Source organism: Halichoeres trimaculatus, unplaced genomic scaffold (assembly GCF_033239565.1).
Source record: "Halichoeres trimaculatus isolate MK-OKI-2021-1 unplaced genomic scaffold, fHalTri1.1 fHalTri1_scaffold_3, whole genome shotgun sequence".
Lineage (NCBI taxonomy): Eukaryota > Metazoa > Chordata > Actinopteri > Labriformes > Labridae > Halichoeres > Halichoeres trimaculatus.
Window position 1 is genome coordinate 40,964,549 of NW_027437181.1, and position 19,016 is coordinate 40,983,564.

Genomic DNA, 19,016 nt, shown 5'->3' on the forward strand with positions numbered 1-19,016 from the left:
GTCTTTCCAAAATGTGTGTGGTGAATGTTGGAGTCCATCAAACAGCTGCTTGTAGAGTTGTTCATGGAGGTTACCAGGGCAGTGCTGCGCTGCTTGTTCCACAAAGAAGTTTTCATTTTGCTTATTTTACTTTTCAGCTCTTCTGCAGCGTGCCCGGAAACACCACACGTTTACTATATTCAAGATCTTTATGCAGATGTCCCCTTTCTCTTGGTTTGTTATCTGATTGACTCACTGGTAGCAGCTGCTCGTTTTATGTTCTTGTAATAAAATGTTCATTTCCTCCGCTGCTTTCCTCGCCACGTGTATTGCTATTTGTGTGAAGTAGGCATGTGCAATTCAAATTCGTTCCTAGAATTTTGACGTAATCTGCACCTGCCTTGCTTTCATGGTGTAATAAGCTAGGTAACCCTAACGCTGCAGCTAAATAGTCTCATCCATATCAGTACATTAGGACTAATGGTCCCATTTGTCTGGTGACTATAAGTGCATACGGGACCTGGTCGAGACCAAGTTTTGTTCAGAGATAAGGCTTGAAATCAGATTTTGAAGTGCATAACATTTATAAAAGCCTGAAATGACCCCCTGAAAAAGTTTGAACAGTTCTGAAATGGTAACATCACATTTTTCATAAGTGAATGAAGACGCGCAATAAACCCAAAGCAGGAGACTTAGTCACTGTAATGTCTGCCCTAAAAGAGACTATGACGACTACCTGTTCACTGACATAGCATTTAGAAATAATGAATTTTGGTGCCAATGAAATCATTTTAAACTCTGAATTTTGAACAGAAAAATATATAAAAGTGAAGTGATTTCAAAACCACTTAGGGTGTCTAAACCATTTTTTAAGTTCACTGGTTTTTCTGTCATTGTTGCATTAGAATTTAACAGCTCACAGTGTATTGTGCGAGACAATAAATAAATGATTTACCAAGTAACTCAAAGTGTGGTGCAGGATTCCTTTCTTTAAGTGGCAATTTCATCATGATTACTTTTGTACATTCATCATCTTTTCTCATTAAATCTGTTTAAATCAGACAACCAGTCATTATCTCTCTATGACTAAAAAGTCTGGAAAGATCCGTTAAATGCTCTCCTTTCCCCTGAGTGTGCACAGAGTCTGAAGCAGAAAGCCTGAGAAAGGTAATAACTGCGGTGTAACGCTCCATGGTTCCTGACAGCTCCACCTGTAGCTGTGGACTCTGTGAAGCCAGCTCGCTCATAGAAAGACGTGATGAATATGAATCCATACTGCTTTGTTTTTTTAGGGTCTTATGAGGTTTTTTACACACTATGCTTAGAATGGAATAGAATAGAATAGAAGACTTAATTTTCCATTGGTTTAAAACACAGTGGAAAATTGCCTTTGGCATCATGATCGCCAGCCACCACAACAATAAAAACACAGCAGTAAAGCTCACAATACTAAAAACACACAACAAGTCCATAAATACATAAATAAATAATCCACTACAATTCCACTACGTACATAGGTTACCTGAGACACAGCTCATAGTTCTTTCAGATTGTTTGGTTTGAATGTTTACTGCAGAGAGCACAAATGACCTTTTGTATGCCACTCTCCTAACTAGAGGAACTCTGAGCCTCCTTCCTGATGGAAACAAAGCAAACGCAGGATTGAGAGGAAAATGCTCCTTAATGGGTGTCCCCCCTCCAACATTATGTGTTTGTAACTGTTGCTCACATGGTGACACATCAGTGCCTGATCACAGACACTGTATTGTAGTGGGTCCCTCATTTATGTTTTACTGTGAACTGAACACCACAGATTGTTTTCCATATGAGAACCCAGATTAACTGTCAGGAGATGAAGACTCAGATTACTGAAGTATGAAATCAATATGAAGTCCTTCTGCAGCCCGACATTTAAATACTCCCTCTTTTACTGATGTGATTATCATGAATCGATCACACAATCTCACACACACACACACACACACACACACACACACACACACACACACACACACACACACACACACACACACACACACACACACACACACACACACACACTGCAGCACACACATCCTTCTCACTGGTCTGTTGCTATAGCAACCCTAATAAATGTTTTTCCCCTCCGTGGTCTGAGTGACGGGAGCAGCTGACAGCTGGATCACACAGAGCGTGTTCGCCCTGGAGCAAGGCCCGAGTACCCCAGACTCATGTCTCCTTCATACTTGACACAACACACAAACAAACAAGCAAACAAACAAAGACTGAAGGGCTCTACAGGGTGATGTTGTAAGACATCTGTGGAATATGGTGATACCTGTTAAGCTAAGACAGTGAGCCACGTCAGTAAGGTTGCCATAGTAATTTGCTGAATTTTTTTCCCTGGAAGACTAAGAAAAACCTCGGTGTGGTTTATGTCAAACAAGAATGAAGAGGGTAAAAGTGTCTCATCTTCCTGTCTTCAAAGAATCATAAAAACACTGTTTGCTTTTAACAGCCCACGAAAAGTAAAAAAGGAAAACCTAAGAATACAAAGTTATCTTTGTCTGAATAAACAAATAAATTCACCTGATTATTTTGACATTTTGTCAAAGTGGGGTTCACGCCACCACAGGCTGATGATTTCAGCACTCTTTTTTTTCCACAGGAGGTCTCTTTGCTTTGCTATTGTACTACTCTCACTGATCTCCTGGCTGTGTAACATGCCTGTTTCTGATTTTGGTTTATCTTCCTCCAACATGAGCATACCAGAGATAAACTGATCATGTCATATCTTTAGCCAACACTGTTGGGGTTCTTTATCTCATAACTAGACACTAAGCATCCATTATTCATTACTGATCACCCACTTTTCCTAATAACCACTCAACTGTGTTAAATGCTCAATTCTGATTGGTCAAAAACTCAGGAAGGAGTAACAGCAAATCTATCATCTAGACCAGGGATGGATGTCAAACTCATGTCATGGAGGGCCAAGGGGCTGCAGGTTTTCTTTCCAACCAAAAACTCCACCAGCTGATTTCACTGATTAGTCCCTGCTCTCTGCTTGAAGGTGAGGTAATTAGTTAAATCAGCTGGTGGAGTTTTTGGTTGGGAAGAAAACCTGCAGCCTCTGGGCCCTCCATGGCATGAGTTTAAGATCCCTGATCTAGCCCATGATTTCACTTCTTCCTGAAGACAGTCTGACAACATGGAGTAAAGTCTCAAGATAACTCTCAGGTTATTTGGAGAGCATGAAACCTTTTGACTGGGGGTCAGTAACTGAAGAGTCAGCAACAGAGGAAAGAAGATTGGAGGTGGAAAGAAGAGCAAAGGTTGGAGCTGAGAGACACAGGCCAAACATAGAATATAGACATGAAGCAACAACAAACCACCGCACCACTGCTCTGGGCTTTTTCTGAGTTACACAGCTCTTTCAGGGAGGAGACAGTGTCAACAGAGATGATAATAACTTTAGCCTTCATTTGAACCATAGGTTGAGGTGAACAACACTGCAGGGTGAGTGTTACCAACCACTGAAAAAAGAGGCTATTTTATCATCTGTACAAATCAAATTTTAGATCAAAAATAATCAACACTTGGTTTCAGCTAATGAACAGGTTATAATCAATTATGATGTATAACGAGTAGTTATGTGAAGAGTGAGATAAGACTGACGCTGACTGATCTGCATCTGTGTTTGGCAACTGACTGAACTAAACCAAACTCAGCACAGAAAGTAAAGAAATATGTGTTTGGTAGTGTATGCTAGGCTTAGACCGTTTACAAAGATGGTTTATTTCCTTTTTAGATGGAGTCTTATTTGTAAGGAACATGAATTTATGAATTACGTGGCAGAGCTGAGTTTGTGGGTTACAACCATGAGAAATGTGTCAGATCTTCCCTGTCAGTGCCGAACAGCTTATTCTGCAGCAGCTGCTGAATCTTTTATTCAGCTGCTGGTACCTACTGACCACAGTACCAGGGCCCTCGCTCAAAGGGGCTGGTAATCAGGTGCTGATCAGTGACCTGGCTGTCAGCACCTGAGGATACAAGAGGCACATAGCTCTTTGAGTCTCATGAAAACATGCACTAATATTCAACAGAATGCAGGAGCTGAAGTCTTTATGAAAGAGGCGCCAAAGGGCTGTGCTGAGAAAGTGTCTGGGACAGTGTTTCCTGGCCTGAGTGGTTGTCCTGGGACAAACCAGATCACTTGGCAACGACTATAAAGAAGTTGGTGTTATGAACAAGAACTTTAACTAATAGGGCTCTAATTTCGTAGACCAGGTTTGATTGGTCTGACTGATCCACAGCACCGCGGAAACAGTGTGCTGGAAAGACCCGGTAGCGGAGACGGTCAGAGCCGCTGTCCCTGCAGCAGGAGAATGGACAGCGGGGCACATCGGAGGACACGAAGCGCGTCACCGTGTGGGCCAGCTCCCGGGACAGATGTAATCTGTTCCTTTGTCATTAATAGGAGTACAAAATGAAGAGACAGTTACACAGCTGGCTTATCCATTCAGAATACTTTTGATCCACCTGCACTCCTGGTTTGTCATCTCCAAATAGCAGAACCTTTGGTGATATACTGTATACTCTCCTGGTGTCTCCACCTCATCCTCCTTACAACAATGTACTCCATCTTTTTAGATCAGGTTAAAAATAAAGACTAAAACAGAGAAATATGGGAAATCACGGGTAAATCCTGAGTGACACACATTTATTTTGTCTCTTTTTTTCTTCGTCTTTTCTCTCCCTCTTTTCTTTGAATTAAATGAAATGAGAGAACCAGATATATACTCAGTATCAGATGTTAAGGCTGTTTATTGTTTATTGTAAGATGTGCATCAAACTTCCAGCTGCCGTCAGGTTAACTTTCCATTATAACAAACAGCTTTAATCTGACATCAGATGTGATGGGACAGTTAATATAGATACAAATGTATATGCTGGTTCAGACAGTTACATTAAATAGTGATTGCTGTGATTGTGTATTGCATTAAAATGTGCCTGACACTCTGGAAACCTGCCTCTGAGGCTTTGATGACATGTGCGAACATGTACGCCTGTCACCAAATTACAGCTGCGTGGGGTGCACTCCGCTTTGTGCCGAGGATAGACCAGGTTGGAGCTGGCGAGCTTTCAGCGCACTTTTTTGGCACAAAATTGTCACTGCGCCAACATGAATCTGCTGACACCTCCCCCTGGTGCGCCGTCAACTCCCCCTGGCGCGCCGTCACACCCATCTCTGCGCAGAAGGTCTACCAAATTGGCAAATTTGGCACGAAATTAGCACTGCGCAGGGTGCGTCAGGCCTGCGCCTCCTGCGCTGTGCCACGAAATTAGAGCCCATAAAATTAATCTATCAAAAGCTTAGGTCCTGTACTCTAAGAAAAGTTGCAACAAAGAAACAAGTTATCAAACCTGCATCAACTTACTGTCTCGCTGAGTTTAGTTTGTGTCATTCAGTGAGTTTCATCACTGTAGTCTATCTGTACAATTAAATTACCTAATGGTTCAACATCAACAACTTTAAACTCCATGGACACTGAGTGAAAGGTCTTGTTTTTGTAACCTTAGTCCATCATATAACCTCCACTTCATAGCCAAACCTGGCAGGAACATGTTAGAGCCCTACTTCAGGATAAGCTGTAGAGGCTCTGCTTGCCGACAGTTGGGATGGTGGGAGCCGACATGAGGCAGGGGTGTTGTGTGTCAATCTTAGCAAAACATCAGTGAAAGGAGTTACCCACTGAACAACCTGTTTGTTTCCTGTATCTCTGGCTGTAGAGGACGCAAAGAGCCAAGATTATCAACTTTAACAGACGATGGTGTAATAGGGGAGAGCACCGCAACAGCTAGCTGTAGACGTGCACGTGGACTCTTTCAGATCAGAGGACCAAATCAGAGAAATGAAGACTCAGAGTATTACTCTTGTAATTGCTGATCATTATCTCTATGCTGGTTTTGGTTGTTAAACAGGAAAATCAAACCATATAGGCCGATGAGCCCAGCTGGAGAGATAGTGATCTGTTGGACTAAAGTGGTTATCAATATACACTTACAGCGAGGAGAACACTGATGATAAATGATTATCCAAGTGAAGTAGAGAAGGTAGATCAATAGGAAGTAGATTGGGAGCTTATCTTAAGCAAAATGAACCTCGGTTAAAATGATGTGCTGCAGTCAGGTCCACTGAGCCATAACTCAATACACCAGCAAAGACTGTGACTGAAAGAGGAACTAAAAGAGCAGCTCAGATTGTTAAAGACCAGCTGATTTAGCTGGTATAAAACAAACTGACAGCAAACACAAGTCTCTAGAAAACACAGAAAACAACCAAATATGCTTTTAAACAACACCATCCACTCCACCGCTCTGAGAGAGATATGGTCTGCCAAGGGAGTCAGTTCTGGGGGTTAGAGAGGTGTTTGAACAAACTTACTTTGACATCCTCCTGTAGTTTCTCAAATCGAACAGTTCCTTTCAGGATCCTGCCGATGAATCTTTGCTTCTCCTTCTGAAGCATCGAAGCCTGAGGAGAAAGAGTACCAGAGGTTACTGATCTGAGGGAGGAACGCAGAGGAGCGATAAAACCCAGCCTGGATGAAAGTATGAAGTGGCTGCAGTAAATCCACACAAGTCAGCAGAGGTTTAAAGAGGCAGAGTGGAGGCAGCAGACAGACAGTGCAGGGGCTAACGAGCAGATCCTCTGAGCTTTAACACATTTCATTACAGTGAATCTAACTAAAGGCTAAGAGCTGAAGAAGGGCGTGAAGATGGAAAATAAAATCATACTTGTGAGTAAACTGTCAGTGGTCTTTCATTGCCCCGAGCATTTTCAAAACATCAAATCTACTGAGTAATAAGAAGATAATTAAATCTTAACCCCAGCTTGTTCAGCGTATGAATGAATACCACACTTCTGCAGCAGAAACACCAAACCTCCTCATAATGCCCACATCAACTGCCAATGGGCAGACAGCATAATCAACCCAAAGTAAGACATTTTCCAACTGGGCCAAAAGTAAATCATCCTAAATATTACTTTTTCTCTTTACTCTTTAATCGATGTTTTCATTGTGAATCTCCTTTTATTGAGGAAAGTCACAAAATGGAAAGTATTAGTTTTATTGACAGTATACTAAACCAAATGAACACCTAAAGTTACATCTTTGTGGCTCATGAACAACCTTGTCTGTGGATTCTAGTGTACTGTTTAAAAAAATGTAATTTTACGGAAAAATGGTCTGCAATTTTTTAACAGATTTTTCCTATTTTCTCATAAAACAACAAATTGCTAGTAGATTCACAGATATTTTCAGCAATTTTACACAGTCAATAAAACAATCCTAGGTTTATGGTTATTAACCCTTAATTTTTAGGGTATTTTTTCTGTGTTTAAAAAATATTATACAAAACTGTAAAATCACACAAATTATACGTAAGATAATATTCTGGAAATGTTTTTTTGTTTTGTTTTGTTTTGTTTTGTTTTTATTTTTGGTAGGCTATCGTGCTAATAATAGCACATAGCTGCACCCTGTACCCTCCTCACTCATGGCTGCAATTCACTGTAAAAAAAAAAAAATAGAAAAAAAAAAATGTTAAAGCACTGTGAAAATTTAGGAAAAGTATGTTGAATTAAATAATGGTATTTTTCTCTGAAATTACATATTAATACTGTAAATCTGCAGACATTTATCTCTTGTTTGAAGTACGGATGTGTTCTTGTACATGGGAAAAATAGTATTTAATAAATAATTCAATAAATGATTTATACAATAAAATTACAGAGATTAACATGAAAGAAATCTGATTTGAATGCATTTCTATTGTATTTATATGTTATTTTACAGTATAACGGACATTTATAAACTATTAAATACTGTGTTTTGATTTATTTTGACTGTAAAATCTAGTCCTGTATTTTTACAGTAATTTATGTAGTTCAGTGTTACCGTGTTTGACTGTAACTTACAGTATCTGTCTGTAAACTTTGCTGCCAGTGCTTTTACCATTTTTTTTTACATTTTTTTTTTCACAGTGTGTTGTATGTTGTCTAACAAAGCTTTTCAACAAATTGTTAGCAGATGGTCCAAGTTAACAAAACCAGGTGATTTCCCGTGGGGTGTGTGACTTTTCTTCTCTGAATGTCAAAGAAACAAGAAGTTAGGAGGGGTAAAAGGTTGAATTTACAGATGGCTCTGGGACTGTAAGCCTTTTGTATGCCATGGAGCAAGATAAAGGCTCAGCCCTCAGTGACTTTATTAACTGGTGTGATCCATGCTACGCCAAAATCAATGTGGCTGAGACAAAAACAAAAGCAAACAAAAAACATTTATTGATTCCTGAAAGAGTGGGCCCCTCACCTCCTCCTCCACTGCAGCGGCTCAGTGTGTGATCAGGGGTGAGCCAGTGGCAGTGAAACAGCAAAATAAATACCCAGGTACTGCTCTCAGTGAAATGTTTTTTGGACTCTTACGCCTTTATTTGGAGAGGACCGAACAGCAGACGGGGCAGGAAACAGGGAGACAGAGTGGGAAATGACACAGAAAGTGGGCTCAGGCTGGAGACCAACCTGGGTCGACAGCTACAGGCTGCAACTCCACCACCAGGCCATCCTGACTTTTCTCTGATCTGCTGGTTAGGCAGGATCCAGATGCTGCCATCAGGGTGAAGGTTTGGTCGTATAAATACAGATATACTCCATTCATCGTTTTCAAACAGTCTGTAACCGTGTGAACTGTGGTGGTAGTGAATGGATCTTGTATAGTGTGTATATGTAATGTGATGAGAGGTGTATGAGATAAATCTGAACCATTGCATTTATAGAATGAAATCATGGGGAATTCAAAGTTTTACTCCTTTACTCTACTTTCTCAATCTATTTATTGTTTATTATTTGTTTTGTTTATTATTTATTGTTTTATTTTAAAAAATGCACTAAAGATGATCAAAAGAAACTGAAGCAGCTTCATTTTGGATTAAATATACCATCTCTCTCTGCACTGCACTAAATTTGTCTAAAACAGACAAATGAAGCTGTTGTAAAGGTGTTTTTCAGACAAGGTGTAAGACAATGCCTTAGTAACAGTTTAAGGTTATTATTGAGGAAACTAAATAAAAACTTAAAATCCTACTTAAGGTCATCTCAGTCATTTAGTACCTAATTAGTAGGAATAATGTCTGAAAACACAAGTCTGGACGAACAGAAACTCTGATGTTGTTCCCTGAAGGTGATCTTAAGTTTGTTTTCAGATCTGCTCTGAGAGAAGAGCCTGGTGTGCCTGGACAACATCAGAGAAAATAACCACAATTAAACTTTTACTCAGGTCGAACAGACAAACACAGCTCCAAACAGAAACCCTCTGAGGTCACTCCGACTTCATCCAGACAGATCAGGTCCTGTTAGCTTTGAAATGGCTCCCTCTGAAGTGGTGTCAGTCTGACCTTCTACACATGATGGGTTTGATTCTTATCCTCTGAAAAGTTTTCTTTTCCAAACTTTCTTCTGCTGGTCTTCTGAAAAAAACATTCAGCCGTCTGAGAAAGCTTCATTATTGATGAGTCTGAGATCAGCTCCATTGTTCTGACTCAATGTGAAGTCTTCTTAAACTAGAGCTGTGTAATGAATCGATTGAATTCCTCTTTGTGGTTTCTGAGCATTTGTAAAAAATAAGTTCACGAGTTTCTCTTTGCTCTTTCCACTGCTCCCCTTGGGCTCCTATAATTCACATTTTCCCCCCTTGTTTACTACATACTTGTTTCCAAAACTTGACGTCTTGTAAGTTGTTTGGTACAGGCTTTGCTGTGCCAGAGCTCAAACAAAGTGTACTCCACTGTTCAAAGTCTCCTGCAGCTAAAGACGGCGGCATTACCAGTTTATGTCAGAATCTTACCCAGAGGCGAGCAGCTGAGAGGCAGAAACGTGTCACACTGAAAGATGTACAGGACCACTAAAGCCCACAAACACCTGCTTTAAGCAGCTGGGTACAGAGTCATCTTTCACCGTTGTGTTGAAGGTGACGAGAAAAGGACAAAGAGTGAAGCACAGCTCACTAAAGATACAGATTCTCATACTCAGCAGGAGTGCAGAGTTAACTCATGTTTAAATCCTGTTTTACCAAAGGTGCTACCTACCCAAAGTTATCTTGTCACGTCTGTACAGCTGCATTTTATCAGCAGTGAGTGACTGGACACTGGATTAAATCCTTGTTTCCAGCTTTTCCCGCCTTCTCTACCTTCCTTTCTTACATCCTATTGGATGGACTACTCAGCGTCAATCCTCTTTAAAAGTCACTGATCTCAAAAGTTTACAACACACTATTTCTGTGCAACAAGTCAAAGCTGACAGGGATTGAACTGGAGGGCTGAGACTGTGTGTAGATTGGACGGTGTGGCTTCAACAGTTATGATTGTACATTCTGAAGCCAAAATACCCCCACCAGGAGCGCCGCCGTTGTGCAGCAAGAGTCTGTGCAGCAGAGACTATGAGAGATTCTGAGAAGATCTGAGTGGAGCCAAGTGACAAAAAGATTTATTTTTTCTGTCAAAAGTGGCTCTCCCTCCCGGTATGTTTTACTAATCTCAAAAAAAAAAAGAAAAAAAAAAAAAAAAAAGGCAGCTGTCCATCATTGTGAGGTAAAACCCAGTTTTTACCTGCAGGCAGCCACCAGGGGGAGCAGTTTTTTGTGGTGACCTCACTTTCATCCAAGCAAGATGACGTCCATTATTAGTAACCTACAGATGTGCCTTTTTTTTTACAGATTGGTTTTACAGATTGCTTTGACACAAAGGAAAAAGTTACAGATCACAAATTCTGATGAATATCATGCTTCTGTTTGCAACTGAACTCATCTGTTTCATTCCTGTCCATCATCTTTTAGCTTTAGGCAGAGCTACTTTAGTCTTCTGTCAAAAATACTGTCGATACCTGTGAAAGTTTCCCCATATGTTGTTGTATTTAGATGTCCTGTAGACTATCATCAATACACGCAAAAGTCCCTGTAATAGACCTCACTAACTGGTTTTCGCTTTTTCTTGCCAGAAGTCCAACAGAGCATCCTGTGACACTCAACGGCTCAGGACAACATGACTTTTCTAGATCTAGACAAGGAAAGAAAATCACTGAGAGGCAACGCTGAAAAGTTTACGGGAGGTAGCAGTCCTCTTCAGTCCTTTTAAACATAGTACAGTTTTTACCACCTGACTGATGACAGCCCCCCTTATGTTGATTTCATATCATTCACTCCTATCACTGATTTTGTATTTATTTATTTTCTTTATTCAATAGGGTAAAAACCAGAGATGGGGACTCGAGTTTGCAACCCTAACTTGAGTCACACTGAAGTTGTGCACACAGAGACTTTAGACTTGACTTGGGCTCGTGCTCAGAAGGCTTCAGACTCAACTCTTACTAGTGTTTTGGCACTTGTAAACAATCAATATGTTTTCTTTTTTGGGGGGGCGTTTTAAAATTGAGGAAACTGACGAGCTTAATGTGATTCCTCCTTTTTTTTCGTGGTTACCATGGTAACCACTTCACACATTGGGTGTGTGCCTCGTGGCATCAAGCGGTACCATCTGTACATTGGGTAACGCCTGGTGACAGACCTGCAGCTGCTGCTGTTCCATTTGTCTTTACATTTGGTCATAAAACTTCAGACAGTACGGCTCCAACAAAAGGATCATATGACAAACAGCTCATGAGTCCTGATACTGTATGCTAACAGACAGCAGTGATAATAGTACAGTTAATGCTCTGAATGCTTTTTGTAGATCTAGCTGTGCAGCATTCTTAGACCAGACAGCAGCAGATGGCAAAAGCTCATAAGACTTATTGTTTTAGAGACTTGAGACTTGACTTAGACTCATGACCAGAGACTTGAGACTTGAAACATTCTGTATGTGGAACTCAGCATTCATTCCTTACTGCTGCAGCATTATTCACCAAAACTGCAACAAAAAGTCATTTTAAACATCCACTAAAAGTTTTTTTCAATCAATCTATTCTGGATGGTTGAGTGGAATAAATGAGGTCTGAGAGAGCAGCAGCTGGAAGCTGATAATAACATGTCAAGGCTGATGCCTCACAGCAAAGCCAAATGGAAATCTCTTTTCAGTGCAAGGCAAAGACTGAACTGTGTTGATTTTACACTTCAAAAGAGTCTTTTCAAGATTCATTATATCCAAATAAAATACCACAACCCGCATCCTCTGATAGTTTGTAACATTTCTAACATTAAGCTTATAATTACTGATAACATTGTGAATGTAAATAACAAGGTTTATCTTTAGATGCGCTGATGTTGATCCCCTGGATTAGACAATGCAATTACAAACAATCTGCCAAACTAACATTTGAAAGGCATCCAGTTATGGTCTGATGAATGTATTAAAAACATCAAAGACCCAATAAGTGTATTTGAGGGGAATAAACTTGTGACAGGAGGTGGGACTCTTCCAAATGAGACGATCCTGAATATAAGAAAGAGTGATGATAAACATTTAAATTGTGCAGGTAATTGTAGGTGAAACATAAATAGGACAAGTGCATGCACACAATGACTGCAGCAGTGTAGCAGAAAGGCACAGCAGTACGACAAAAACACAATAACTGGACTGTGCAGTAGGGCTGAACAATTTTAAGAAGAGATTGAATTGCGATTTTTCTGGCAGATATTGTGATTTCAATTTGATTCACGATTTTCTTCAAATCAAGCTTTGGGATATTCACATGTAGGGCTGAACGATTTTAGGAAAAGATCTAATTTTTCTGGGAGATATTGCAATTCACGATTTTTTAATCATCAATAGAGATGATAAATAATCTGTTTTCATCAACTTCTACTCCTAAACAGAGGCTTTGTGTTGTTGACCTGCTTACCAGCACTTTTAACATATAGATTGTCTACAAATTTGTAAAAGAGAATGTGTATAATACTTGACACAACAGATCCTGAGTCAGTCAGGAGCGCTGCAAAAAAATTGCTGCTTTGGCGATCTCAAAATTTCATTGTCTAAAATTGCAATTTCGATCTAAAAACGATAAATTGTTCAGCCCTACTGTGCAGGCCCCTTGTTACAATCGGTCAGTTACACTCCTCATAAATCTTACTTCCTGCCTCTCTAGAGAGCACCTCAGGTAACAGAAACTGGACCTGTTTAACAAACCACACACGACTCCAAGCACTAAAGATTTTAAAAACCTGTCCTCAGAGTTTCCTGCCTCAGTGGATCAGCAGTCATCAGCAGTCATCAGCCATATGCTGTGCACAGCTGCCCCTTCCCATTTCATCCTTCCTCGCTATATGCAGGAGGCAGCTTTGAGAGATCGCTCTGTTGCTGAAGTATTTGACTAAAACTCACTTTGTATTTGGTACTGTCACTTTTTCACTGAGTATTTTTCTCCCTTCACACCTTCACACCTGACTAAAGCCAGGATTTAACTGCTGTGAAAGCCACCTGTTGAGCTTTGATGACTATGGGAGTTTAAATTCAGGCTGGAACTTTCATAAGAGCCAGAAGGAAAAACAAAAACTGACTTCCAAAAATAACCACTACATTAAATGTTCAGAGTTACTGCCAGGGTTTAAGAATGTTTAAATGGTGAAAATAAATAAAAGACAAATGGTAGATTACAGATTATTTTTCTCGCGGTGCAAGTCAAATCTCAGGTGTGTTGATGTCTGTATGACAGTGTTGGTATTGTCGCATGTAGAGTTTTGTTACTGATTAGGTAGCACGTGTATCACGTGCGCTGTGTGTAACACGCCATGGTCATACCATCTGTAGCAGTTTGTCTCTCTCCTGGGAAACGTGCTCGGCCACAGATATGACAGCTCCCATGTGATGACGAGTGCTTTCCTCTTTCATCACACACTCATCCTTCTGCTGCTTTAACAGACTCATTCTCCTCTCAGCCTTCCTGGAAACAGAGAGAGGGATGGAGAATCATCAGATCAGTCAAACAGAATTTCAGAGGGTGAGGGGAGAAAATGAGGGGAGGAAACAGAGTGGCAGGAATAAAAAGAAAGATGTGAGAACACAGAAATGTAGAGGAGAAAGATGAGTGGTGTGATGAAAGGTGTATGGTAAAGATAAAAAAAAAAAAGAACAAAGCAGGAAAGCAGCAAACTGGAAAACATCTGGGGACCTGGCTATCTTGATGCAACAGGGGGGAAAACAGTGCTGGTTAATTAAACACCCTTACACTTCAGGATGAGAGGCGACAGCATTAATCTCTGCTCAGGTCTGAAGGGAGCCGAGGAGGGTCCCAGAGACCAGAACTGATTTCAGAGCCACTGCAAACCCTGACAGAAATGAATCACACACTGCAGGAGATTTACCTGATCTGAACTACAGTCGCTGCAGAAGACCGAGGGGGGAAAACAAAAGACTCCTTTGCTGGTTTTTGTCTGCAGTTTGTGAAACAACCTTGGGGGGGTGCTGGGACATCGAATTCACTTGGCAAGTAACATGCCAGATGGATTACTAGTTAATACAATATTACTCTTCACTTCATAACAAACAGAAAACACCGGACAGTTACTGTTTTAGATTCTGTAGCCTGTCATTCAGGGTGGGAGAAAACCTGTTATCATATGTAACTACATCGACTTTTCCTGACCATTGTCACACTGTCCGTGTTGTCTGTAGCGTCTGCTGACATTATCTGTTTCATTTTTTAAATCAACCTTGGGATTGCAGGTACCAGATATTTCAAAATGCCATTATCTGGGCTGATTAATCAGTCTAATGAATGATTATAATAACAATAATCATAATAATCTGACTGGGACTAGGACTTGATAGATTGCTATTTTCCCAGGAAAAATCAAACAAATTTGAGTTTAGAAAGCTACAGCCGCTAAGAAATAAAGCCGATGGTGAAGTGTTAGAACTGCAGAGCCTTTAATGGACATTAGAAACAAGATAAACACCCATCCATGAAAGCCAATCTGTACCCTTCAGGGATGTTGGCTTTTTGGGGTTTTCACGTCTCGTTTGAGTTCTTGTATTTGGAGTTTCTTGGTTGTTTTTCTTTGTGGTTCTTGTCATGCGTTTCCTGTGTTCGTCTCGGTTATTCTTGAGTTTTTCATTGTGTTTCATGCTGGGTTTCCGTTATCCGGTAATTACCGGACTTTGACCGGTAAAATCTGCCGAAGTCCGACATATTTCAACTCCACCGGTCAAAATGTCCGGTGAAAAATATTCCCTCTTATCTTTTATGGATAGGCCTGGTCTATGTGGAACAAAACTTTTTTTTTTTTTTCAGGTGGTACTAAACTTGTAGCACGGGTTTCATTTACTCCGACAAATACAGCGGGAGACACGTCGAAACAGGCAACAACTTAAAGACTTTTTGACTAAACAAAATAGTTCAGAGGAGAAAGGTGGTGGTGAGGCTGAAATCCCGGAGGCTGCAGCAGATGATGTCTTGCCCTCTGCCGAGAAGAAAAGCAAAAGTCGGTCGTTTCCGACCGAATGGAAGCTTCTGCTGTGCAATATTAATTTTAGTTCCTAACCAATTGAGTCAGTTGATGGCACTCATTTTATTTGATACAGCCTATGCTTTAAAAGAAAGTTTTATAAATTGACATGCTTTGATATATTCTTATATGAACGTTGTATCATTTTAAGTCTGCCCCTTAACGCAAACATCAGGATCCATGTAAACTTAACGGCATGACTTTAAAAGCACCAAATTAGTTTTCGTCAGTAAATAATGTGAAGACTTGTAAACTATAACTTCCATGAGGCTATTCACTCCTGCAGTGACAGATCACCCTATAGAGCCCAAATGTCATAGTCGCTGTCGAGGTGCGGATCCTAACTGTCATTATTCAGGAGCTGTCCGCGGGACTCCGCTGTTTGACTCCTCATTACTCATTGACGCACAGTGCAGGGTTTTATTATCAGTTTTTGGAATCAGTCCACTCACGTTGTTACACAACTTTACTTTGAATATTGAACAAATGTTTCTTGTACCAAATTATTTTTGTTTTTAAATCGCTTTGTCACGTATAGCATCAAAGATTACATGGATCGAAAATACAACCCCACTTAATAACAGGGATAGATTTTTTTTACAGGCTTTGCAGGTGGGTAGACTTTATATATATGTCCTGATCTTTGGGCATATCTTTGAATAAATTCCCCTACCACTCTATTGAAATTTAGTCCGCACAAAATTTGACAGGCGAGGACGGGGCCCTTTGAAAAGTATAACACTTACTGTGTAAAAATGTGTTGTTTGGGCTCTTTTTAAGTTATATACTGAGGTAAAACAGTTCTTCTTTATAAATCTTATTATGGAAAATTCCTATGTTCACAAATGTAATTTTCATCGGAAAAAATATATACTATTTTTTTTTTAGTTTACAAGGAGTTCAAACAAAGCATTCAAACAACTCAGTACTCTTTAAAAAAAAAAAAAAAAAGCAAGTAAAACTATAACAGTTTGTATTTTATATTTTTTCTATTAAACTTTCCCCATAGCATTTGTTCAAATGTTGAAAACTTGTAGTTGCTTAACTCTTACATGTACGTTGTGGTTTTATACTCCTAAAATACTACTAAAATAATGATAATGATAACACAGTGGAATATTAGAAAAAATTAATGGTAAAAAACATCTTGTTGAAAGGTTTTGGTTTGTGTGTTTGAAGAGTAACGCAAGGCTAACAGGTGAGGGCGGTGCTGTGTGAAGCTGAGAGTCACAAACAGGAAATGCTTTGTAGACCAGACCGTCTTAATTCAGTTCAGCCTTTGTGGTCTACCTAGGCCACGAAGGCCGGGTCCCCTGAAGGCTGCAGCCTTTGTGGACTGCAGACTCTGAATTGGGCCACAGCTATAGTCTGTATCCTGTGGCTGTTTGCAGTCACTGTCTCTTTTCACTGCTGCCCTCAAGTTTTTTTGATTTGGGGATTTTGTGTTAAATGAACCTTTTTGTTTAAATCTGCTATTGGGTCAACCACCTCTGTTTCCTGCTCACTATTCTGACAGCTTCATCTTATCATCAGTCTAAATAATAACATTTATATTTATATTAAAGTGTCATCAAGTTTCCCATGGGGACCTCATCAGCCAACTGTAACTTAAAGGCTGTGTCTTCAGGACAAAACAACAAATCATTACCTTGAAAAAGTGATATTGAGTGCTCTTGAGGGCAGAATGGCTACACTGAGTTTTTATTTTAGTACCTGTTGACTTGTCTGCTGAGCTCCAGGTCAGCCTCCATTGTTTTGACATCGGCAGATAGACGGGTTTTGTCCAGAGCCAGCCTCCTGTTTTCCTCCTGCAGGCTGGACAGTCGAAGAAGCATTTCCTCCACCTCCTTCTTACTCCTGCTCTCCTGCTGCTCCAGCTGCCTGGGAGCCAGAAAGCAGACTTACAGCACAGTGTGACACAACAACTCTCAGGAACAGTTTTACTGCCGTTAAATGATGCATCAGCCTCCCACAGAGATTCACCCTAGTGTTTTAAATCCTGCTGACTGGGATTATGAGAACGATTGTAATGATGATCATTTCGGTCAGATTATGGAAGTCTTTGTTTGCTGTGAATCCCAATGGTCTCCTTTTGCCACCTCATAGAAATAATGGGAGTATTCTCAGCTATAAACCAACTCTAGCTTGTTTTACCTCCACATCCAGGTGACCCCCTCAGTCCAATCAAAAAAACTGTTTCAAGTGTTTTTTTCTTTTTTTTATCCAGAATAGATCACTACTAAAGAGGTGAAGTGATGAAACCCAGCACTGGATTTGAACTCATGCCAGTTGAAACCAGTTCAGAGCAAAGGAAAAGGAGCCCTGCTGTTTAGGATCTTTAAATTGGAATAATTGAGTCAATACACTGAGTGTACCTCAGTCAAATGAAGCCGACTGTACATCAAGACATGCCTGATGCTTATTTTGATTCCTACCGTACGGAAGTAAAATAAAACATTCAAAGCAGTACCGCCTGAGTCTCCCAGAAATGCCGCAGTGTTCGTCCCAGGTGACTGAATCCTTCAGGCGGGCCTGCAGAACTTGTACCTCTCGTACATTTTTCTGCAGCTCCTCCTTGCTCTCCTCCAGGTCCTGCTGCAGACGCTGCTTCTCTGCCTCCAACAGCATCAGTTGCTTAGACACCTTTGAAACTATAAAGGCAGCAGAGGGGCAGAGAAGTACAGCTTCATTAATTCAATGCCATATAAAAGACACACAGAAAAGAACAGAGCACCACGGATGAAGATAAATCTAAATCTGAAGAAAAAATAATTTCTCTAAAGCAGTGTTTCTCAATCCTGGTCCTGGAGGACCCCCTGCCCTACATGTTTTTTATGTTCCTGACTCCAACACACCTGATTCAAATGATCAGCTCATCATCAAGCTCTGCTCGAGCCTGATAACGAGCCATTCATTTGAATCAGGTGTGTTGGAGTTAGGTAACATCTAAAACAGGTGTCAAACTCATGCCATGGAGGGCCAAGAGGCTGCAGGTTTTCTTTCCCACCAGAAACCCCACCAGGTGATTTCACTAATTACCTCACCTATAAGCAGAGAGCAGTGACTAATCAGTGAAATCACCTGGGTGGAGGTTCTGGTTGGAAAGAAAACCTGCAGCCTCTTGGCCCTCCATGGCACGAGTTTGAGACCCCTGATCTAAAACATGCAGGGCAGGAGGTCCTCCAGGACCAGGGTTGAGACATACTGCTCTACAGTTTAGGTTTCAGGACTTAGACTGCAAATTAAACTACAAATTAAACTGCACCGTGCACGGACAGATTCATGGGTCTTTCCTCCACAGTGGTTAATCTTAATCCAGCTGCCTTCACTTGGTGCTCCTGCACAGATATGAGCTTAAACCGCAGGTACAACTGGAGACCCCCGCAACACATGCCCACATGTGCCAAACATGTTGGTTTTTAACACTTGACCTGGTACCTTCAGCGTGGTGTCTGCTGTGGCTGGCTGTGGCCTTCACGTGCTGCGCCCTGAGCTGATCGATCAGAACCTGGTTCTCCTGCAGAACCAGGAAGGCCTGTTGCTGGAGCTGATGGCTGTGGA

The 19,016-nt window shown here is 40.7% G+C and overlaps 1 protein-coding gene across 1 annotated transcript in view; it reads right to left on the reverse strand.

Moving 5' to 3' along the window:
* Positions 1-19,016, reverse strand: part of cep89 (centrosomal protein 89) — an 86,781-nt gene that overhangs the window by 49,907 nt on the left and 17,858 nt on the right. The window contains exons 12-16 of the mRNA XM_074667131.1: positions 18,894-19,009; positions 17,926-18,106; positions 17,169-17,336; positions 13,750-13,891; positions 6,407-6,496 (exon numbers count right to left, since the gene is read on the reverse strand). Of these exons, the coding sequence (XP_074523232.1) occupies positions 6,407-6,496; positions 13,750-13,891; positions 17,169-17,336; positions 17,926-18,106; positions 18,894-19,009 (697 nt within the window). The remainder of the gene's footprint in view (positions 1-6,406; positions 6,497-13,749; positions 13,892-17,168; positions 17,337-17,925; positions 18,107-18,893; positions 19,010-19,016) is intronic.